The sequence below is a fragment of the Lepisosteus oculatus genome, chromosome 3, assembly GCF_040954835.1.
Source record: "Lepisosteus oculatus isolate fLepOcu1 chromosome 3, fLepOcu1.hap2, whole genome shotgun sequence".
In the NCBI taxonomy this organism is placed as follows: domain Eukaryota; kingdom Metazoa; phylum Chordata; class Actinopteri; order Semionotiformes; family Lepisosteidae; genus Lepisosteus; species Lepisosteus oculatus.
The window spans coordinates 73,511,183-73,535,465 of record NC_090698.1 but is presented as its reverse complement, the minus strand read 5'-3'; the positions used below and the strand labels follow the sequence as shown (position 1 = coordinate 73,535,465).

The following is a 24,283-nucleotide window of genomic DNA, read 5'->3' as shown; positions in this document are numbered from 1 at the left end:
GTCAATCTAATAAACAGAGGGTCAATACCAGAGCCATCACTGTACACTCATTGACTGGGCCATAAAGGTATGTTTTAATTGTCTCCCTCTGGGCTGGTGCTTGTAACATCACTAATATAGAGAAAATGTATAAAAGGGGACTAGGATAGAGAGCCACTGTAATGCCTCTGTCCAATCCACTGAGAGCAATTTCGGCAGAGCATACACTTGTCTCTGAGTGTCTGGACACCTGTGTGTTGAGACCAGAAAGCAACGCTGTCACAATTTATTAGCTCTGTAAAAGAGTGTGACTTTTATCATCCTTGGAGGAAGTATCACACACAGCACAATTGACAGATTTCTGAGATATTCAGTATGCTCCTCTGTCATGCACTGCTCCTCTGTTGTCCAGATAGCTACAATATCTAGCCACTAATACACCCCCTGACTTAATCGCTGTTTGTTTTGCATCCCATCTGAAACTGCGCTGCTTTGTCGGATTGCCACACATCTGTTGCTAGGCAGCAAATATGGTTACAGGGACTGAGCTATTAGCTGGTGAAATTAAGTGTTGAATCACTGTAAGTAACTATAGCAATGACCTAGTATTACACTCTGATAAGAAGAGCAATAAAAAGGCCTTGATGAGCCCTTCCTCTGCTGTAGTGCTGCGAGGAGCCATCACGCCAGCCTGTTGGCATCCCCTTTTCGAAAGTTGGTATTATATTTCTCTTCCGATGAGGTATCTTCCTTTGTTACCCCTTAAGAACGTGAGGCAAAAACACTTTGTGACCTCCATAACAAATTTTATCATCTCAGGTTTTGAGACTTTCCAGCTCATAATTAATAAATCTAGATCTTAGTTCCTAGCATTTCAAATGTCCATCATTTTTTCATTTAAAATATATTTTGGACATTACACATTTTGGGTATGTCTTTGGAAACGGAACAAACCAGAGCTAATTGGAGAAAGTAATTTGTGCTGCTGACTCATTATAAATTCAGAGGAACTACTGGCTTGCTGACTCTCATTCACGATGAAAAGCCAATTAGCAGTGGTCTGATACTGTATGTTAGAACATTATGTTGCTTATTTCTGTTTGTGTGTGTTTTAGTAGTTTATATTTGACCAATCTCCTGTTCTGAAATTTCTGGAAGCTTGTCAAAACCAGTAAATTGTTGTCTGTCATGCATGTGCTTGACATGTCTTTTAATATTTCACAGACGGAAGTGCTTATCGTGGATCGATAAGAGAAAAACACTTACCTCCAAGTGCTAAAATGCATGGAAAAAAATTTAGATGTCTGGTGTTGGGCTGGTGTTGCTGTTTGTCAGGAATATATGTGAGTCATGGATCACTGTCAACATTACAGGCTATTGTGCTGTCCCACTGGAGTAAAATTTGACAATGCTCATACTCCAAATTGAGTTTGACAACAGACACACTTCCAAAAGATACGTTTCTTTAGTTATGCGTTATGATATTGCAAAATAAGTCAACAAAAGCAAGTTTCTTGTGTTTTTATTAACACATCTTGGTAGATTACAAATATCAGGATCTTCTGTTTTTTCAATACTAGACACATACTGCACAATGGGTTGTAAACATTCATGTAACTATCACCCTTGCTGAAGTTCTGATAGGTCTTGAGCATTTTGGAGAACAGTCCCCAGACTCATCTGACATGAGGGCTTTGCACTTGAGATGGACGACCACATAGGATGGTATCAGCATCCACTAACACGATTACCTCTTAATATATTTAATGCATGTGGTTTTTAGTATAACAACAATTATGTAAAATATTGTGGTGAGTGTTGCATTCATTGCATGTGTTTTGCTATGCTATTTGTACTTCTTACATTTATTCAAGTATTTGTAGTTAGTTATTTAGTGCAGTACTCTATTCAATAAAATTCTATCAGGTCCGGTCTCCTCATTTTAAAACCGGTCCTTCTCTTTGTAAAACGGATCTGTAGTGGAGAGGTAGCAAGTAGCTTGTGGCAAAGCTGACCTTTTGAAACTGTGTATTAGCACTTGGAAGTGAGCTAAATAGAATCAATATCTTCTGGTTTTCAGTAAATCTCCAATTAAATTCCGTTTGATGTGTTGTCTGTATCATCCCAAAGTTTTTTACCCCTCTGAAGCTCAGAATGCCCAAGTCACTTTCTCTTGGTTATTGGTGTGCAAACAAAGGTGATCATCTTTCGGCCAGTGCAGTTTACATGCTACTACAAAAACAACCACTAAAGATAACTGAAAAACACTTGTTCAAATATTTTGAATTCAATGATATTCGTCATTTGCTGTCGTGCATTCACAGATACTCTCCATCTTTTAAAAGATTAATATAGCACTAAAGGTTCTGTATATAATACTAGTTTTAAGAACAAAGATATCATCCAGCTAGACGGGATGATTTATAGGTTTGCATTACGATTGTAAACGTGTTTCATCCTAAGTGAGCTGGAGGAGTTAAATGAACAAACATAAAGTAAGCCATGGGGCCTGGCTTGAGAATGCTCATGAGCTGACCCCCTGCTCTGTTGTTAAAAACAGGCATCATCCCGGTCAGAGGGAGAGCACACGTGCAAGTTGGTTTGCTCCCGTTGTCTTGCATGTTTCGGATTGCGTGAGTCGGGAAGGTGGAACTGAACTGCGCTGCTGTCCCTGGAGGTGTCCCCGAGGGGCGCCCCGCCCTCCGACACCTGGCTGCTCACCGCTGGAGTCTTGGCCTCTGTGCCACATCGCGGCCCGCTGCGGAGCGGGGCCCTCATCCCTGGGAACGAGGCAGAGCATGGCCGTTAACACCCTGTGCTTGTGTGGGTCTGTCTTGCAGGTACAGAGCGGCACGAGCTGACTTCCTGGAAGAGCTTCCACTCCATCTTCAAGTTTCTCTCTGCGGCTCTAGAGGGACAGAACTGGGACGCCAAGCCCACGACCACAGTAACTACACGGAGTTCCAACAGGATTAAACACGAAGAGATTTAAAAGGAAACAAAATCCCTTTTTCCCCCCTCCTCCCCCTTGTTTTTTTTTTTGCAAGCAATCTCTCAGCCCCTCATTACTTTGTTTTCTTCCTAGAGCACAGGGTCGCGGTGTATACATCTAAATAGCGTTTTGCATTATTTCTAGATGAGTGCAACTGTCAAAGCAATATGGGTTCGCTGGTTGTGCTTCCTGTGGACGGGAGCTTGGATTTCTTGCTGCCCATCAGTGCGCAGATTAAGGATGACAGCAGCACTGCACTGTGCAGCATGGTGCACCTCTAATTGCCCTGACACAGCCCTGAACTGAGCTAATGCCAGGCTGCACAGACTCCCCTGGGTCCTATTGCTTGTATCTTTTTTCGAAAATGCTCTTAGAGGATTTTTTAACCACATTCTTTGTGTAAACACTGTCAATTAGCATAGAATGATTTTAGCTACAATGAAGTGATGTATTCAGTTTTGATTTTTTCATTGTTTTTAATGCTTTCTCCTTTCTGTACAATGCTGTTTATGTCAAGCCATATGTACAGCAGCTGGATAGCTGTGTGTAGTAATAATGCATTTGTGTTGCAATATAATTTTTTTATGATGTGCAAAAAAAATAGTCTCTTCTGTATTTGCAGAGGTAATTTGATATCGAACTTGGCACACTTAATTCATATGTGTTCGTTTTATGTGGTGGTAAATGATTGTTTCCTCCTAAAAAAATTCTCTAGCTTTTTTTAAAATAACTGGTAAAATTGACACTTGTGATGCACTTTTTTTTTATTTAAAAGGCAAAAACAAATAAACCAGCCATAAACAATATCAGATTATAAATACAGAATGGATGCTTAGCTTTTGTATGACATTGAAAGTGAAGCCCGAAATTGAGTTTTAAGGATGTCTCATTTTAACAGAAATGAATAAATAAATTCGAGAGTCCTAATATTGTAATTTATGTCTAAACGCGTGTCGGGAAATCTGTGACGTCACCCAGCAGACGTTTACAGGCGCTAAATCTGGACTTTTCTGCCAGTCTGAGTTTTAGGACTGCGATAGCCTATGTGAAATTTAAAATTTAAAATTTAATTTTTTAACCCCTGTGATGACAGAACACATAGGATGAAAGATCTAACGAAAACCCTCACAATAGCTAATCACTGTCGGAGAGCTACGCCTAAACAGTACAAACCAATATTCAGCTTACAGCAGATAGCTGACCATGCAGTAGGTACCTAGTCCTAGATGCTTGATAACTGTCTCAAGCAGTGTCCTGGCTTCCTACCGTACTAATCCAACACGTTTTTTTCCTCTTCAAGCCTAGTTTGCAATGTCTGTAATGTGAACGTGTTTCTGTGCATAATATCATAATAGCAATCAACGAAAAAGCCTTGTTGCTTAAAGTACTGGATAAATCACTGGTCATATTATTATTATTATTATTATTATTATTATTATTATTATTATTATTATTATTATTATTTACATCAGCTTTGTACTTAAGGGTCGCCTAGAATCTAGAATTTGTGCATGTGGGAGTTGAAGGGACAATAGCACTGTTGTGCTCTTCAGTCTTTCAATATCGTTGCCTTATGAGTGAATTACCCAATCAACTGTCACCATGTCCACTGATAAATTGTTTCTAAAAAACGTCAACAAGCCATATTTACTACTAAATTGACCGTAATAAACAGAACAGCCTTAAGCCAAATCTAAAGCACATTTGATATGTAACTTATTCCGAATTTTATCAAGAATTCTCTGAGGTGTTTTTACTCGGTAAATGTTTTTTTCCCTCGATAACCGCAGATGTTTACTCGCATGTACAAGAATTGCTAGCCTCGGTTTTGTGAAACAGTCTCGGTTGCTTGAGTAAAACTTTTTTTGTTGTTACAAAATTGTCTAGTTTTATTCAGTTCAGTTTGCGCTGCTGTAACAAGAATGATTGCAACTTGTAAAGCTCGTTGATTTGCTATTGATTGGACAGTCAAAGTGCATGTACCAGGACACAGGAGTGTTTCCATTTAAAGTGAATGGCCAATTTCATTTCTGTTCTATGTTTTTTTTAAACCTGTAAAATCGGATTTTAATTGCTTCCACTTCCGGTCGTTAAGTATGGTTATGGGACTGTATTTTTCTTAATTCTCTCGAAGATGTTGCTGTTACTAAATAAAAATGTTTTAACTTTCTGTGGTGTTATTTGCGAAACTGTCTGCACTGACATACAAAATGAGCAATTGGTCATCAGACCTTCAATGTAATTTTAGTGTGGCTGTGAATGTATGATTAGCAAAGGTCACTACAGTCATTTTAAACGTGTGAAATGCTACTCCTGTAAGTGCTAAATTCTGAAGAGGAGGTGTATGAAATTTTAATTCCTTCACTTGGAATTATATTTTCAATGTGATCAAACTGAAATACTTGTGGTTGCGGATTTTAAAAACGACTAGGAGTGGAAAAGTAAAACGTTACTTAATGAGATCTTGACAAAAGGATCTTCTGCTTTCTCTGAATGCAGCGGAACTTGCGACCGGCTCATCCCAGCTCCAGGGTTAACAGGTCGTTTATTGACGCCATGTAGGCCTTTTTTTTCCAACCCCTTCCCTTCCGAGAAAATAAGGTAACCCGTGCGAGAAAGAAAAAAAAAACAGTGAGACCAGCTACGGGAACTATCGGGAACGACGACGCTGAGGAAGGGAATAAAATTGAACGCAGACCCGAAGACAGGCCTGCGAGTCGCTGTGCCACCTGGCGCTTTCCTGTGTCGAGAGGGCCGAAGGAAACGGAGTCTGGAGGGGGGAAAGAGACCGGAACCGAGCCGGTTTCCTGATCCGCAGTAAAATAAAACCGATGCTGCCGACATCATCGCAAATTAGTGGCAAGGATGTGAAAAATTTACGTCGATCTACCATTTTAAAAATAATTAAATAATTACGTTCCTGGTCTTTTTTTTCGGTTTTGCGTTTAGTGGTATAACCTGACCCCCTAAAAATAAAACACGTGTGGATTCACGTATGTGTCGGTTTAATCTCGAGGTTCGTCATTTTGAGAAAAAAAAGTTTCTTTTAGAAATAACTTTTGTCGCGAATGGTGAAACGATGTCTGTCCAAAACAACAAGTAATCAACACAATAAACGTAAAATATTTCCTAAATGCCCGTAGTTAATTTCCTCAAGTAAGACCCCGAAAAAAAGTGATTAATCTTTGCTAAAACAGTCATATCCCTTTAAGGTTTACAACATCATTTGTTTTCACACGGTGAAAACCAATACGGTCATTAAACGCCCCCACAATAAATCTTTTCAAATCTTTCCATTAACCCCATAACAACACGTGTAAAGGGGTAGAAGCACCAGCAACGATCTCTCATATCGTGTCGGGTCAGCAATAAATAAAACATTTAAATCATCCAGTACCATGCGAGGGCAAGTACGGGTGGAGTTTTCACAACAAAGGTCTGTCAAGTCATTGCAAATATTTTACGTTTAGTAAAAATAGCCAGTATTTCCTGTGACATTAACTTGGTTTTCACAAATGGGACTGGGGGGTCTTGAACGCACAGTTCCCTACAAGAGTCCGAGCACAAACAGAAAGCTGAAATCTTTACCCATCGCACGGCAACAACTTACTTCTTGTTGTGTGTAATTGATGGGTTCCTATCGATCTCTCCCTAGATGTGCAGAGAGCTCTCCACAGCGATACTTGGGATGCGCGTTTAACGAGAAGATTCACGGCAGCTGAAACGACAAAAGTCCTTATTTGAACATTTCAATTTGATCAAGGCTCCAAAGGCACCGCTGTTTATTTGCCTGTTTAATTACTGCACGCACTAAAGCCACCGCTTTCGCATACGGCGATCCTCAGCAGGATGGCGGAGTTTTGTTTGAAGCACCTGTGATAATAAACACAACTTGCGCGTTTTTTTTCCTCATAATTAAGATGAATTGACCCAGAACACGCACTTGGTAAGATTTGTACTTATTACAAGAGCTTGTACATCAGGAAATAAATTGAATTTATATTTGGCCCTAAACATATTATACAGATAAGCAGAGGATGAGGTGGGCCATAAGCATGTCTCTTTGGAAGAAATACTAATCACTACACCTCACAATTAAGAATCCAGCTTCCTCCTCGGATAGTAGAGGGCCTACTCGATGTGGCTATTTTGATACCAGACTGAGAGATTTTAAAAATCCTACAAAGAGAATCTGAAAGCCGTGTATAGTTGCAAAATGTCAATACAAACAGGTTTCCGTATGGCAGTCGAGAATACTTAACATCTTGCCAAGGTTTGCGTATGTGTGCGCTTTTTTTTTTACGTTTTCGCCTCTCTCTCTCTGAAAAGCTTTACTCTCCAAACTTCAAAGCCCCCCCTTTTGTCCTTGTCAACGGGGCCTAAAATGATATTTCAATTATTTCCCGAAACATTCTCCTGCCCGTGTTTTCGCACCCTCCCCTCCCCGCCAGCACTGCTAAATATTAACTCTTACCAGCGCCTGAACACTCGGCTAAGTTAAAACGTCACTTTTTCCACCCGTCTGCAGGAGAGCGCTCCACCAGATCAGTGACAGCTACGTATTTGCATAATTATATGCTCTGGTCTGAAGAGAAAACTAACCCCCAAATTTTATGGGTCACCAAGCTGCAACAATCAATGTTTTATCACGTATGCTAAGCAAAACCTAAGAAACTATCTGAAGATTCTCAGAAGATTGTTCTTAATCACAGGGAGCAAAGGAGTTCGCCTCCTCTGATGACGCTGGATTTAGATCCGCTGAAAGTTATTTGAAGCTTTTTTAAAGGGGCTGAGGTATGTGAATTGTTGGTTATGCTGATAAAAAAAAACAACTCAGTCCAGAATCTGGATACTGTGGGCGAGAATATCGATTGTCCATTTACTAGTCATTGTTTCCAGTGGGAATTCGTATCTCAACTGAGTGACTTTTTCCAGTTCAGGATTAAATTGTATTTATAGGTCATGTCTATGTTAAGTTTCATTCCTGCGTTAGCCATAATGGCGTTTTTGAGCAAAGACGGAACTGGCTTTCACTGATACTGGACATAATCCCCTCAAACTCATTGATTCATGAGGCTGATTTTAATTCATTAAAAAAAATTCGATCTCTACAATGTTCACGAATCACACTTTTTTTTAAAGAAACGCGACCTAACGCCACTGCAACTTCCATTGATGAATTTTTGTATACTGTTGATATGTCTTTCAGCATGGTAAGGCTTTGGAGTGTGTTATTACCACTTGTGTGAATCGGAATCGCATTAAAACACAATTAAACACAACCCCCCCATCGAATACATCCTTTCCCCCTCGTTTCTAATCTGTTTAATCTCACTTGGCGATGTGTCCACATCTTTCACCTGGGATACGGATTTCAATTTGATTTTTTCTTTTATCTCAATCGGTATATTACTGCGCGGCGCGGTGAGAAGCGGGTAGACCTCAAACCCACATCTGAGCTGGAGACATCGCTTCTCTGAGGAACTCCAGTTATTAAAAAAAAATAATTAACGGCCAACACTCCTACAGAATATCCAGTTCGTGACCACCACACACCTTGCCGTAAACGGGGTATAATCAAGAACCGGTCTAGCTCAGACATTAGAGGCTGTTGATTTGACATTACCCACAGGTATCTGTTAGGGATCGCTGTTGCTTTAACATTTAAGCAGAACGCCTTCAGCGCTTGTATACTGTGTCTTTTGAAGTTCTGATGGATAGGATTACAGGTAAGCGAATACTTGAACAGTTTCAAAATGTCCTGACCCCCCCTCACGTCACTACCCCTTTAGAAACATTGCTCTGTCTGTCAATTATCTACAGAGTCATCTAAGTTTGCAAGACATTTGACGAACAGAAAAATGTTCACATACAGTGGAAGAGCAGGACATTGACGAGAGGGAGCGATCAATAACAAAACCCAGCCCATTTCACTGCTGTAGCAGTATGTGGATCATTGAATATGTTTAAACAGATCAAAGCGAAATTTAAAAATTCAGCCTGGGTACACATTCTAGAGAACGGATTGGCAGTACTACTAGTACAAAAATATTTGAATTTCCAGTGTTCGTTCTCAAGATGCTCTAAAGGCTAAATGAAACAACAAAAAAGCGAATTTAAGATGCTTTCCTCTTAAAAGTGTGTAGGGTGGGGGGTGCATTTTATTTTTGGTTGGCCTGTATTATTACGTTCAATCATCCAGAAATCGGAACCAGATCATCTTTAATATCAGATCTTTGGGCTCCCACACTTCCTTTCTAATAAAAGTATGGATTTATTAGCCTTTTAAAGCGGATTTATTCTATTTTTCCTTCATTTTTGCACTGTATGTACGAAAATATCCCCATAAAGAAACCATAAAGAAACCGATACTGTGATCGAAGAATGTAGACCTGTTAGGTTTGTTTTCAAACAGAACCTAGAACAATGTATTTTAAGCACCACAAAAAAATATATAAAGAATTAATTCTTGTTATTCTGTTATTTGTCAGGCTGCTACATCTTATTTACCAATGCATTTATTGAAGGCATTTTACCTCAGTTTGCGTTTCCCCCAAAATGCGAGCTGACATATTGATATAACAAAGAAATCAATCAATTGAAATATGTCTGATCATTGAGACGATTTTTAGGATTTTGGTTTTGAAACAGCCTGAAGTTTTGAAGCAGTGTTGATTGGTCTGCCTAATTTATTTCACGGCGGTCGCAAAAACCTGGAAGAAAAATCTTTTAAAAAACGCCGTGAGTAATATCATCTCGGCAAGCATACTTCAGCAGCACCACTTCCAATTCGTGTTTTGAACAAAATTGACCCATTTGGACCTGAGTGAGTCCAAACAGACAGATAGCTGGAGTACAGGGTCTTCAATCACTTGTATATTCCCCATAGTTAAAGTTTTGCAAAACCTTGATCCTGGTACCTAGCCCGATCACACTTTTCTGCGCCGTTTTTTTTTTTTGCCACTCTATTTAATTTAAAGAATAATAATTAATAAATAGGCGGTCGCAACATATCATTGGAAGATTTTAAACGGCACGACTTTTGTTCGAATCGAAAATAATTAACGTCCAGTTAGATATGTCAGTGGACAGCAAAGTGTGGTTTGTAAAAAGCACAGCTGCTGAGAAAAATCGACAACAGTTTCTGCTCATTGAACGATAAAATGTTCGGTGACCGTCACTGAACATTACAATGGCAATCAGATATTGTACTATGATTACGATCTGATAACGCGGCGAATACCTTTCAGACACGGTTACTTCGATACATTCTGCTGTTATTCTTGGGATAGAATTCAGGACGCTTTCCTACGCCAATGCAGAGCCAGGTGTGTCGTTTTAACACCATATCCGTTACAGCGCGCAGCTCACTGTGAATTGTATTTCAACAAAACAAAAGTAAACCACAAATAGCATCAATGTTTCCTTCTTAATTTACTTGATATAGAACTTTCCATAAATGTTATTTTATAATATTAAAGCCACTATAAGACATACGTGGGTTGGGATCGTAAGTTGCAGTGGGTATTTCAAACTGTTGAACGCTAACACGAGCTTTACTTAAAAAGATCGAAAAACGCAGCAATGCTTACGCAGTTTCACTAGCGCCTCCAATAAATGAAAAATTAATTTGCAGTCCATCCAATTATTTATATTCTATTCGGTAAAGGAAATTACTACCACTTTAGATTTTTTTTCCCCCCTAAAACTTGAAAAACATATTTCAAAACCCACTCGGTAACAGAAAAAAAAAGCCGATTGAGCGATTTACTCGTGAAATAAAACAGAAAGCTGAATATTATTAGACTTCAGTTGGAAATATTTTTCTTCCTAAGATTCCAAAATATAAAATAAGTAGTACTTTGAGATTTACGACATGGTGTTTTAGTGCATCACATCACATCTGGAATAAAAAAAAAACTTACAAAACAAATTAAAGGTGAACAAATATGCCTTACAGAGATATTCAGATTGGCTCCAAGGTGTTATAGCGCAATAATATTCCTTGTACTGCATTAAAAACACACTGAAATACTTTTCTGTATTATTTATGGACCTAGAGGACTCTCTAATTAAGTTATATAGCAACTCCGTACATACAAATCAACAAGTCTGTACAAGTTCAGAGCAGACAGGTTATTTAATATCAATTCTAAACAGATAAGTTTATCGAACGAAGGAAACGAAGACCGAGTCTTCTGCTGAGATATTTTCACAACTTTCTCCTTTCCCTTTGATTTTTTTTAAACATTTATTTTCTGGTTCATTTTAAGACAATGTCTATTGGGAGGTTCAGTCAGTTTTAAATGACCTGGTACGTTTATTTCCAGGAACTTCTTTGTCAATCTGTCTGTGAGTATCTCTCTCTGTCTGTCTGCCTGTCTATCACCTGTCTAGCCGTGCGTGAGTGGCGGAATGTATGCATGTAATCTTATGAGAGCTGAAAATGATCAATCCATTTCTTAGCCTTGGCTGTCCGGCGCTATCATCAGTTTGGAGATTGACAATCTCGGCTCTAAGGGGAGAGATGAAGCATTCCCTTAATTCTCCCCTAAACATCTGGTTCTCCAAACATCGCTTTAGATAATATATGCCCTCAATAATGTGTGAAGGAATCGAGGTTTATATGATTTTAATAGTGTTGCAGACTTTAATATTGCCTGGGACAATAGCTAGAGAAACTGACAAAGCCGTTAACTCCCAAGTATCAGAAAGGCCACTTTTTTCGAAGAAAAAACACAACAATTCAGTCTGCAACCAGTGAAATAAAATTGAGAAGGGATTGAATCGGTAAAAAAACGCTTTAACACAAGACTTTTCCATTTCTGCCGACGTCTTACTAATAAAATAAATGTACTGTATTGGAGACGCTTTTATTTCGAGATGAAAATAATTTAAATAACTTTGAAACTGATTATTTTTTGCAATTAAATTGCCAACATATTGAACATATTTTTTTTAATTAAAATTTTAATTTAAGCTTTCCCATGTATACATGGGGCTTAATTGTTGCCGGGGACGGTGGGATTTCATTGCAAGTACGAGTGGTCTATATTTGTGGACACGAAACCAATACTACTGTTTTTTAAACAAAAAATGCATGAACGAATGTTTTTTTTTCTGTTGTTGACGTTATATGACGGACAACCGGCTTCATTTGGTTGATATGAACTTCTTTATACTTTCTGTGCTACGGACACATGACCCAATTTAAAAAATGAAACAAGTATTACTTAAAAAAAGCTTAGTTTCGTACTTGTCGAACTCTTTTATTTGAAGACACGCTAGCTTCCTTACCCTGTAAAGTACTTTTATATCTTTCGAGCAGACCTTATTATTATGGAGCTTTTATATAATCCTTCAAAAAAACAACAACAAACACATCAAATAAACGGATCTAAATTATTGATAGGTGTTGTTCTATATTTTACAGAATGGAAACAACATTAAATTATTTTAAAATAATCCTTTAGAGAACGGTTTTCGTTCCCAATCGCATGACCATATTTGAGAATTACGAGGGTTCAATTTGCTGTACTTAATGGTTTAAAATAATTTTCCTTCTTAGCCCACTGTTGCGTTTGCATCATCTTTTAAACAAAACGAATGTGCAAAGCGACAACATAATACTTCTGGCATTAATTAAGAATTAATTGTATATGCACGTGTTAGCAATGGAAGTCAGCTGTATCCCATCCTTCCCTTTTATATATTTCAAACTTTGAATTAAATTTCACCTCGTTGGGTTCCATGGTGTTCAAATGGTTATTATTAGCCTTCTTGAAATGAGAAGAATTTAAAAATAGTTTCAGAATGTATCAAGAGCTGCTTGCGATCTAACTTCTATGTCCGATTTAACGCGTTTTGGAAACTATAGTATTTTACTAAACAAGTACTTAATAAAAAAACATGATTTAATGACCAGTTCAATTAATTTCTGTACCGTTTTATAAAGGTGTTACTCTTTACCGTGTATCTAAACCCAAATTTAAATCTGTCTACCAACTTCTTTACAACTCCACCGAAAGGGAAACTGTCTTGAGACAGGAGGAAAGAAAAGCAGGTGAGCAACGAGCAAGACGCGCTGGGTTTAGTGACACCTCGTTTCACATATGAAATATGTTATCAGTCGATGCGCGGTTGAGATTGCATCGATTTGTAATCTGTCCTGTCTAATTTGATGAAAGGTTCCAGAAACGGCCGTGTAGCACCATGGACAGCTCTCTCGTGACCTTGAACTCCGCGTACTCCTGCTTCCTATCCAATTACACACATGTCCGTCCGAAACTATACACCCACAAGAAAGTTTTCATTTCCAGGATGCCCTTGTTTTTAAACCTTTTTGACAGCTATTTCTTTTCTTTTTCCCACCCTTCCTAATTTCTGTCTTCGCCACTTTCGAAACACTTCCTTAATTCTTAATTCGTCCGACAGCTATCGTCAGAAGACGCACCCAAGAAAGCTCCACCGCAGAATTGTTGCTTCGCTCGTTCTGCATGTGACACAAAACCATTGAAACCTCTCTTTCTCAAAGTGTTGATCGGTTCTCTACATTCCCTATTCGATTTCTGTTTTCTTTCAAGGAGGTGTATGCTTTTTTAAAATAAAAAAACAACAACATTAAGCTTAAACAGGTTGGAACCACAAACTGTCAACAATGTGCAATGTGCTTTTCGGTGGAAAATAAAACCTAAAGAGCCCTTTAAATTCCCTGCACACGATTTAAACAACTCTCCTGTGAGATCAGCCAGGGGTTTCCCCCTGATTGTGGAACAGGAGGTTAAGTCAGAGCTGGAAAAGTACAGCCGAGATAAACCTCGAAAGCAGCCCCAAACGCTCTGATGGAAAGCGAACTTGCTGTTGGGGAGAAGCTGTTTGATGGAGCTCTCCAGCTTCCAGACAGCTTGTTAATTAAAGCCCCCAGAGATGAGCCTCTGGAGCCACCGTCCATATCAGAGCCGCGCTAACTATCCTGACAGGAACTTACTTAACAAGAGAGGTGCGCAAACAGCTAGTCGTGCTCATGGGCTCGCAGAACACCTTTTATCTCACGCGAACGCTGCGTTTTTCCTCAGTCATATTGGCATCGTAGAGAACTGAAAAATGATGTCCTTTTTTGCTCACACAGGGACGCAGCGCAGTTTGAAAACTGCAGTAACGAGACGCTGTGGTCTTCGAAAACATGTTAAGTGATGTTCAGTATAAACAGAAAAAGCATATTCCATTGAATTATTAATTTAACGATCAGACATGGGAGGAGTTCACATGACTTTCTATTTTTAGCGACTGAACAGACAGATCCTACAAATACCGTCCCCAGCTGCTTCATTTGCCAGAAAATAAGCATAAAATCAAACCAAAGTTTTTTTTAATCGTCTGTACATCTCAATCAATTAAGAGATTCGTTCAATAATTAAGGTTTTTGGTCTTTAAAAACGTGGATTGGGAATAAAATCAGAATAAGAGACATTAAATTTAAAAAAACTTAGTTCCTTCTCCAGTTTAACTCATAAAGATTTCAGTAGAGGAAAGGGGGTTGTAAATGCCGACGTTAATAATCTGTCGTGATTACATTAGGTACAGCACACCAGTGTTCAGTATTTTCAGCTCGGTATCGAATTTGGTTATTATGCGCAATACGCCATGTGCATTATTCCACCTTAATTGAACTCATATCTGCCCTCTGCCCTGGGGACTCACCCGGTATTTTTTATGCATAGGTGGAATGATGCCTTCTAACACTCCGCCAGACAAATAAAGATGGAGCTCAAGTGCGAGATTTGAGCAACCAAGATGCCTACACAATTCGCTGTCGCTTGAAATATGTAATATATCTTTTGATAATGGGACACGGGCTTCACCATACGCATTTCATTAACACAAAAACATAAAATGCAGGCCTATATATTATATTTAAATAAAAGTTTATATGTATATATATTATACGCAATATATGAAGTATAATATATATATATAAAAACATTTAAAAACAGCGCAGATATTTTAAAAAGAAAACAACAACAATAATAACAAAGATATACGCAGTAAGAGATGAGTTTCTACTGTTAGAACAGGTGGAAAGATTCAAAATACCATGAAAATATCAAGCATTTTCCAATAGGGGGTAGCTCGGACTAGTGGAAGAATGTCTTTCTCAGCAAGCCTACCACCAGTGAGATATATAAGGTGTTTTATTTATTTAACTCCTACTGTAAAGGCAACAGTTTTCAGCGGTATAATCTACACATTGACTTAGGACGCTCTGTGTGTATGTGCTGCGTAAGGTATTTGCTAAATACTACTTAATATAATAAGAGGGACGTTAAATAATAAGAGAGAACACGTTCAGTGTATAAAGCGCAATGCTGCAGACTTTCTTCTTTAAAAAACGCGTGGACTATCTGGTACCTTGTTGAGCTGCAAATATCCTGAAAGATTTATGTAATAATCCTTTATCAGCGGAGTGCCTATCGTGGAAAATCCACGGTCGCACCTGCGAGACTCAGCTCATCACAGGAAGCAACATTTTAAAGAAAATATCCGAAGTGCGCCCAGGTACTTCACACGTTTCAAATCAGATTGCACTCCAAATCCGAGCAGTTCTCAGTAGGCAAATATGTTGAGATCAGGACTCCCCAGATCAACGCCAGCCTTGTGAAGGGAACACAACAAGATTAAAGGAACTGTGCAGATCATCTTTTTATTTGATGTGAAACAGACCTGTAAAATAATTACAGTATTTTTTTTATCTTAAAAAGGAGGCTCTATGTGTATAACATATTCCGTTTGTTGGGGGTCCATCTTAAACCTTTCATGGTCATCACGCATGAATACGCTAAAACCCCTTTACCTGTTTTTTTTTTCAGATAGCCCTTCAAAGTCATCTTCAAACGCGTCTTCATGTCCAACAGCCATTTGTCGTTGTCAGACGTCGCGGACTTTCTGTTTACTGAAAGTAATACGGCTGCATCGAATCTTTAAAAGGTGCTCAAAAATGATCTTCTGTGAATAGCTATACCAATAGAAAAACACACTTAAGATTTTTAAAATTACCTTGTTATCGAATACAAGCAAAACAACATTTTCTTGAAAGGGTAAAATTCAGGTTTTACCTGCTGAGAAATAACCTAGACCCGGGCACAGACCATGTGCAGCAGAGGCAAAAATGAACAGTTGTGCTTATGTTTTATTTTAGCGTCACATTTGAATTACGATTTTTCTAAATTAGAGTAAATGCAGTTATGAAACCTGTTATGTCTCTTAATCACACCTCTGTTATCGTGCAGTGAGTGCAAACACAAAATGCTAGCAGTCCCGTTGTGATTGAGTGAGATTCCTTTCAACCAGAAGCATATCTGGGTGAGAATATACTTTTTATTCGAAAAATCTACAAAGGACTTCGAAAAAGTCAAAGGTAAACTTTTATATAATTTTAGAAATCCAAGCGGAATTTAGTCATCTGCAGGTACACCTTTAGAAGACTAAAAAACTCAGATAAGGTGACATATAAATATCTATAAATTGGTAAATCTTAACAAGTCAAGACTAATATTTAAATAAGAATCTAATTAAAATACAATTCATAATAAAGTTATGTTTCAACACCCCTTCACTCGTCTAATGCGTATTAAAACTACTGTTGCATAGTTGTAAAGCACTTTTTTGATAGAAAACTATGGTGTGATATTTACAATATTCCAATAGTACTGTACATCCAATCTACTATTTTCGTAGTAAGTCAAGTCTTGTAATCTTTTTGCTTAAGTAATCATAATATTTTTCAATACATACTTGCATATCAGTCAAATTAGATGGGTGGTGTTAATAAATATACCCCAACGCAAACATATCACGACCAAATACCAAAATGTAAACAAGATCAGCTTGTTGAAATAGGACAGATTTAGAAAATTACATTACTTTCTCATAATAAGAATTCCCAACACTGCATTTCAGCTCGTTTTTCAATCTTAAGTATATTTTAAAAAATGACGACATGCATAATCCTAAACATTATAATGTCTAGTTAAATTAATAATTGTTCTATGTTGGTTTCAGAACTAAGTTCGATAAATAAAAGCAAGGGACTGCTTGTTAAAAACGCGTGACTTTTATCAATGATTAAGTGCACACACTCCTCGGCGACGTTTCGACACAGGAAAGTGACGAAATTCTGTTTCTTTCCGTTTTCCAACAAGAAGACTCATCGCAGGCTTTGAAGAAAAATAGGAAAACTACATAGAATCTGCCGGCTGCTCAAGCTGGAAAAAAAAAGTTACAATGAAAAAATGTTTATCCTTCTGTCTGAAGGTCCCAGTACACAGAGCGCCATCTAGCAAGCAAAAGAGGAAACAAACATCAGCAAACGAGCACGCATTTGATCTGAAGAGGGGCAAACAAAGGCTATTTCAATTGATACTAAACAGCCACAAAACTATCAGTCTTAACCATTACAGCTTTCCGAAGTGTATGAGTGGCGCGTATTGTCTCAATGAACATACGAGATAAAACCGAACCCAAAGACGTCTGAAGTCTGTTACACACCCGCTTATAAAAATGCTCTTCAACCATATTTCTCTGCGCTTCATGAGAGACTTTCAAAAAATGTTCCCTTCACTTGTTAATCCAATTCGAAGGCAAATCGATATGAAAAAGATGAATACATATTAATAATATAATCGTGAATGTCTTAGGTAGTCTGCTGCTTATGATCCTTAGCAGAGATAGGTGAATCGTCTTCAATAGAAACCAATCGATCGATCACTAGAAAGAACAGATATTTGCATATAAAAAATAAAAAAATGACATTTGTCGGTGTGCTTAATCCTTAGCATGTAAAAAGCACTAAGAGAGCCTATTTCTGTAAAGCTTGAAAATATCGAGATGGACGCTACTCTCTGTAGCTTTCAAATAATTAAAAATAGAAACAAGAAAGGTACTTTCTTTTCCCCGATTAACATGTATTTTTTCAGAATATCAGAATGTAAAAGTATGAAAAGAATAATTAAAAGTAAATGTATGTTTTCCACCAATGAATAAATGAAGCAATTTAGCTGCGAACATACTTCTTTGTTTCAGAATACAGGTAAGTAGTCAGAAACTTTTAAACTGAACATATATTGGTTTTCAGAGAAGGCTGTTCCCTTCTCAACAAAACAAAACAACAGTAGTGTGCAGATATGCCTTATTATTAATTATTACTTATTTACTCAATGACAGTATAAAATTATGCAAGGCAACTATTTGACTATGAATTCGAGCCTTTATTTACTAACGATCAAGCAGAGAATAATTATACGATGAATAAACAAAACTTAAATTATACCATTATTTGCTATTATTGTATTTTATTTGTATTTGGAGACTATTTTTGTAAATCGTCATTCTTATTGCCGACCGTATCTCCCATATGCGCAGAACAGTTAATATATATATATTACCCTAATCCTGAAAAAACATGAATCCGACTTTGTTCGCATTTAACCTGTTTAGAATATATTCTCGAAGAGTTGTACGTTTCATTAAATAAAAATATACAACAGACATTAAGAAGTTTTTCTTATTTTTTTTTATTATTGGTTTGAAATCCCAATAAAACAGGCACGGGACATCCAAGAAGTTCAAAGTTATGTATTGAATTTCTACCTGCAGCTTTTTGAAAACAAATATATATTTATGTTGTTCAATCGAGAACCGTCACTTAGCGTAAACGGAGAATACAGAAAGAAGCATCAGATATCTAGACCGTGATAAATAATCACTTCCATATGCAAGCTATATATGATATATAACATAACTTATTCCATGCAAATTATTTTGTGAAAGATTAACTCCGGCTTTTTAATACACGGGGTAATTTTATCCAACGCGATGTAATTTAATAATTTATTCATCTGAAGCTCGAGGAGTTGCATTGCGAAAATGGCAAAAGCGTCTTTTCGCCCACAAAATGGATTACGCCACTCAGAGAAATAAATCAAAGCTCATTTCGTGCAAGAACAGGCGTGTAGATGAAGGTCCACGGAACTGTGTTTTACACAGTCGTGTTCCAGGTACCCCTGTGTTCAACTCAAAGCGCTTCTGTGCGCAGGGGAGCCCGGGGATCACCCGTATTTGGGGCATCTTGGTGTGGCCTTGAAGTGCAGATGAGAACCGTGAGAGTGCAGGATCGCTGCCTTGCCTCTTAGTTTGGATTTTGGGTGCTGTACCGGGTAACCCCTTTCCTTCCCGCACTCCAGCCCCTCACATCGTGCCTGGACCGTCCTGCTCGCAAACCCCGTGAGGGAAAATGAGCGAGGACGTCCACGCCGCGTCGGGACAGAGAGTCTTGACACTAAAGGGTGATCTGCACACAGGCGAAGGAGCTGACCGAAATCTTCGTCATGTACACGCGTGGCACACACACACACACGCATGTATGGTTCGGAAATGAACAGTATTTCTGCTTGTGAACACATACAACACTGCATTCCTCCAAACCCCTTCCTCATTTCACTTCACGGTTCTCCACAGCTGCCAAGGTGCCGACTGTCTCATCCCCAGACCCCGCTCCCTCGCGTTTAGACCCGGCATTATGCCGAGACCGGCCCGAGCGCGGCTCTGATAAGGACGCGCTATCTCTCGATCTTTAGAAGGAGTGGAGATGTGACAGTGCTTCTTTGAAGAATAACGAGGTATTCCTTGGCGCTCCTCGAGCCTAATTGCTCCAGATTTCAATCCTCCCCACCGCCCCGTCGTAAAAGCGCGGCTGTCCTTCCTGGCTGTGTCCACTTTCCGTCCAGAGCGACCACCTCAGACCCCCCCCTCCCCCTCCCCCTCCCTCTCCCGGCTAAAAGGATGCCTGCCATTCTTTATTGATATCATCAACGAATGCAAATGAGCTCACATGGGGGGTGGGGGGGTAGAAATGGGGAGGGGTGGGGGGTGGAAAGAGACGACACTAACAAAAAATAATTTGTTTTAGAAATGGAATATTTGAGGCACCCACAAATTCTCAGAACGTCTAAGCCGGCCTGCATTCTAATTGTCACAAAATACATCCCCATTTCGGAAAGAGAATAGATCTGAAAACCAGCAAAACTCGCCCATTCAGATTAAGAGCGTTTATTTCTGCTTGGTCTTTGAAGGGAAAGGGGTCATGTCACTCAGAAAGAAAAGGCCATTCCGTTAACCCCCTCCCTTTACACTCACAACACAAGTCTCCCTTGCCCCACTCTTTCTCTGCTTCTCTCTATCTCCCTCTCCCCCTCCTTTTCTCTCTTTTAACACACACACACAGAGACGTACACACGTGAGCGCGCACATACAATTTCGCCATCCAAGCTGGCTTAAAGGCAACATGAAGCAAAGATGAGAGATTCGGCTTCTTTAAGAAGGAGAGGAGGCACTTCTATAATCAGAGCGCCGGTATGTAGGCCACAAAGTGCCAGCAACCCGCTAGTGATGTCCTCCCTGCAGCGCTCGGGGCTTGGACTCCAGGAAAGCGTTTTATCGACTGCTATAACATTGCTAGTGCCATCTCACTTCTTATGAATTAACTTTGAATATGGCTGACCAGCATTCACCACGGATGAGTATTAGTGCATTATGCGTTTTAAAGTTGTCAGTTTATCTTTGTCACAGAATAATACAATTATTATATTTGAGCCTGCCAGATTTATTATATGAAATATTGCATTCATTATTCGTACGATTCAGCCTGCTAGGGCTTCGTCTTATTTTACAGATTTACGCGACGGTTTGCGTTGAGGACGTGCGAGTTGACGTTCAGTGTCATCCTTGCTTGATTTTTGTTTTCGCGGGCTGCAAGACAGGTCTAACATATATTTATCTGCAATAAAACGTATCTTATAATGCAAGAAAACAGGACTAAAACACACACACACCTATATATCTATATATATATATACGCGATCAACATTTCCAGCCAGACCTTGTGCATGAAGAAGAGATAATACTGCTGTCAAAATCTAGATTCCTTCCACGGGACAGAAATGAAAAATCTCCCTGAACGAAACGTTTCAGTCATTCATTATAAAGAAAAATAGAAGCCATGCTGAGAAATTAGGTAAATAAAAACTAAATTAGAACAATATTAACCACAACATCATTCACTGCGCTTGCACGGTTGTCTGCCCCGGTGTGCAATTTCATCGCAGCAAATTCGTCTATTAATAATGTTTTAAATGCCCGTGTTCGGGACTTGTAGAGAACAATCCAAAGACTGTCTAACTACTGTAATGTCACTTTCAAGAGTTATAGGTGAGAAACAAAAAAATGCTCACAAATAAATTGCTTTAATATAAATAAGCATTACATATGTACGGCAGTCTGACAGTGCGGATTTCTTTTTAAAAGGAGCCTTGGTTCATAAAAGATTTACTTGGCACACTTAATTTCAGGAAAGCAGATGTTAATTTTTTCACGTTATCATTTTATGGCCCAGTACATGTGTAAGATTGGAAAGACTCCAGAACGCCTCTATTATTTGCTAAATGGCTGTTAGTTGAGACATATTAATCTCTGCATAACTATAGTATAAATTATAACAATAAAATAAGCATCTGTGGTTTTACCATGGGGAGGCTTGGGGAAGACGCTACAATAAAAGCAGAATAAGCACCTTTTCCCCTTCCAAAACATGTAATCCTCTTTGAAATGTCATTTAGTGATGCTTTCATGTCTTAAACATTAAAAATATGAATCGTTTACTTGGGATCAGTTCACTCTTTTGTGACGTTTCATGCATAAAATAATATCGACAGTACTGTTTTGCGTCGTGTTTTGAAAAACTCTGAAACAAACATACAATCGCAGTTTCATTTGTTTACGATTGATTACAAGGCCTGCTTCTAATTAGTTAATAGATATATTTACCTAGCAATACTATTTTGTTTAAACGTTTTTTCCCCTTTTTAACTTTCGGCTGGTTGATAAACTCAGTCTCCAACCTGGAATAATGTTTTCAGCTAATACATGTTTTAAAGCTCACGGTGACTGGGTTCTGTAGGTGCATATAAAATGGTTTCCATATAAAAGTTAACTTAATATCCAACGAGAAAATGTTGCTGATTAGCGTGGAACATTGCTCTGTACAGGGGAGGCCAAGAAGGGAATTTTAACATAAAATGCTGCAAATCTGAAAAATAGGTCACCAATAAAATTGGTCTCAGCATGGAGTGTAATTGCAACAAAATGCTGCTGAATAAAATTGAGACGCGAGCTGGCTGCGGTAGCACATTCGCAAACCATCTGGTGTGTATTAGAAGAGAAGCAGTAAATATTGCTGAAAGCCAGTGCGTTATCAGGTATATAAGCCCAGGGTTGCTAGCTTTCCATATGTTGGAATATCGGAATATGTAAATGTGGAGTTTTAGAAATAAATAAATAAATCCGTGTGCGGCAACTTTACCTTTTCCGCCAAAGCTTCCAAAACTGTTGACGTCACTGCGTTGACAGAAGGACGATTGATTTAAAGGGAAAATGTTACTATTAAGCTGCATCTCCTAAGTTCCTTAACAAGCATTATAATACACACATATTTATATATTCAGGTTCATTTTCTCACTGAAGGTGTAATTCGCCAGAGATCAGTAGGTTTGTCAGTGTTTCAAGACTGAAAGGGTTACCGAGAATGCCGTTGGTGAGTTTGCAAGCAGACAAATAAGGAAAATTCCTTTTCCAAATCTGAGTACACAACTGAAGGAGAGAGCAAACCAATATACGACTCTGCCTCGCGTCTTCTCGTTTCTAGTTTATTTGCAAAATGTGTTCAGCCCTTTGGACCTATAACCTCGCTTTCTCTGTTCGCGAGCCTGAGTTAGTTACCTTGTGCTACACGTTTTCGGTTTAAAAAAAAACCCAAACAATGTTTTCTCTTTCTTTGCTCTCGCTCTTCGAAATCTTGATTTATTTCACCGGTATAAACACTCACACACACACACACAAAATAGCTCTCTCAACTTTAAATGCCACGTGTTGATTAATTTGTAGTTAATGACAGCCCGAGTCCAATCGTACACACACGCACAGACGCATCCTCTCCCTCTCTCCCTCACGACTATCTCCCTCCCCCTTCTCCTTTCTCTCTCTCCAGTTTATTCAGTCACTCAAAGACACACATACTCAGAGAGAAAACAAAACAAGGCAAAAAAACTAAGCAGAAATCTTACTTTCTTCGCGTAGACTTCCCATTCGGTCGCTGGATGCATTTTGTAACATGCAGCTTTTTTCTTCTCGCTTAATTGAACCTTTGAATCATTATGGAAAAATCCACTTTGCAGGAATAAATATGACTTTTTTTAAGGACTAGTACCCCATACCCAGAGGCTTTGAGTGTTGTGCAGATTGAGACATATCGGGCTCCCTATAAAAGGATCATTTCATGTGGGAGGTTGGACACAAAGTTTGGACTCGTGACTGGCATTCGGGAGAGACATGCATATTTTAAAACAACAAAGCAAGATAGAAACGGGGCTTTGGGAGGAAGAAAAAAAAACTTGGAAAGAAGTTACTAAGTGATAAACAGCTGTCAGCATTGGACGAGTTGTACGTTTCGGGAATGCGCGCCCTCCGAGTTAATTTTAACTCCCTCGTCAGTGTACAGCGCGACTTTAACCAGTCTGTGGGTTTGCTCTGACCACATTCCACCACCAAGAGCTATCTTGAAAGAACTATCAGTAGGCTCATTTAATACATAAATGGCAAAATCACAAATAATCAATCTTACTATTATTTTGTTTTCTGTTTATGGTGGATACCATTTTATAATTTGCTTTAATAGACGTTAATGCTCTTTGTAAAAAAAAATCTCCCTAGCATTAACAGACCTAAATAGATCTGGAGTGTGTCATAATTATTGCTCACACGCGCTCCACAATCACCTCAGATCCATTTTCTTGCTTTGATAAAAGATGCACTGAAATCCTTTGAACGATCCTGAACTGGGGCTTTAAAGACTCAACTGGAGGAGTAAAGTTCCTCCATCTTCACAGTATAAATGGACACATAATTGCAAAATACAATCACAGTGGCATTTTGGCAGAATTATAAAGTTGTACAGGCTGAGTATAAATGAAAAAGATATCTGCACTGTTTTGTTTCTTACACATTGTTACAACCGCGCACTCTCTCTCTCACACTAAAACACACAAATACATGCAGAGAAACAGACTATGTACAAATTCCCCAATGACTGCTATTAATCAAGACCTTTGTTCATTTCTCATATATGTATTTGCACCATTTCAGAAGCGTATCGTGCACATAACCGCACATCCATGTATAAGAAATATGTACACGCTCTCTTTCCCT

The 24,283-nt window shown here is 38.6% G+C and overlaps 1 protein-coding gene and 1 long non-coding RNA gene across 3 annotated transcripts in view; one reads left to right on the top strand and one right to left on the bottom strand.

Moving 5' to 3' along the window:
* The window catches only part of arb2a (ARB2 cotranscriptional regulator A), a 183,367-nt gene extending 178,226 nt beyond the window's left edge, over window positions 1-5,141 (top strand). For both annotated transcript variants that reach the window (XM_006626501.3, XM_069187516.1), the window contains one exon: window positions 2,820-5,141. In XM_006626501.3, coding sequence (XP_006626564.2) covers window positions 2,820-2,971 — 152 coding nt within the window. In that variant the 3' untranslated portion in view covers window positions 2,972-5,141. The remainder of the gene's footprint in view (window positions 1-2,819) is intronic.
* Window positions 1,486-23,396, bottom strand: LOC107079063 (uncharacterized). The gene is made up of 3 exons (XR_001480055.2): window positions 23,143-23,396; window positions 6,582-6,689; window positions 1,486-2,759 (listed from the first exon to the last, which is right to left on the bottom strand). It is a non-coding gene; the product is annotated as an uncharacterized lncRNA (long non-coding RNA).
* Window positions 23,397-24,283: the final 887 nt, after the last annotated feature.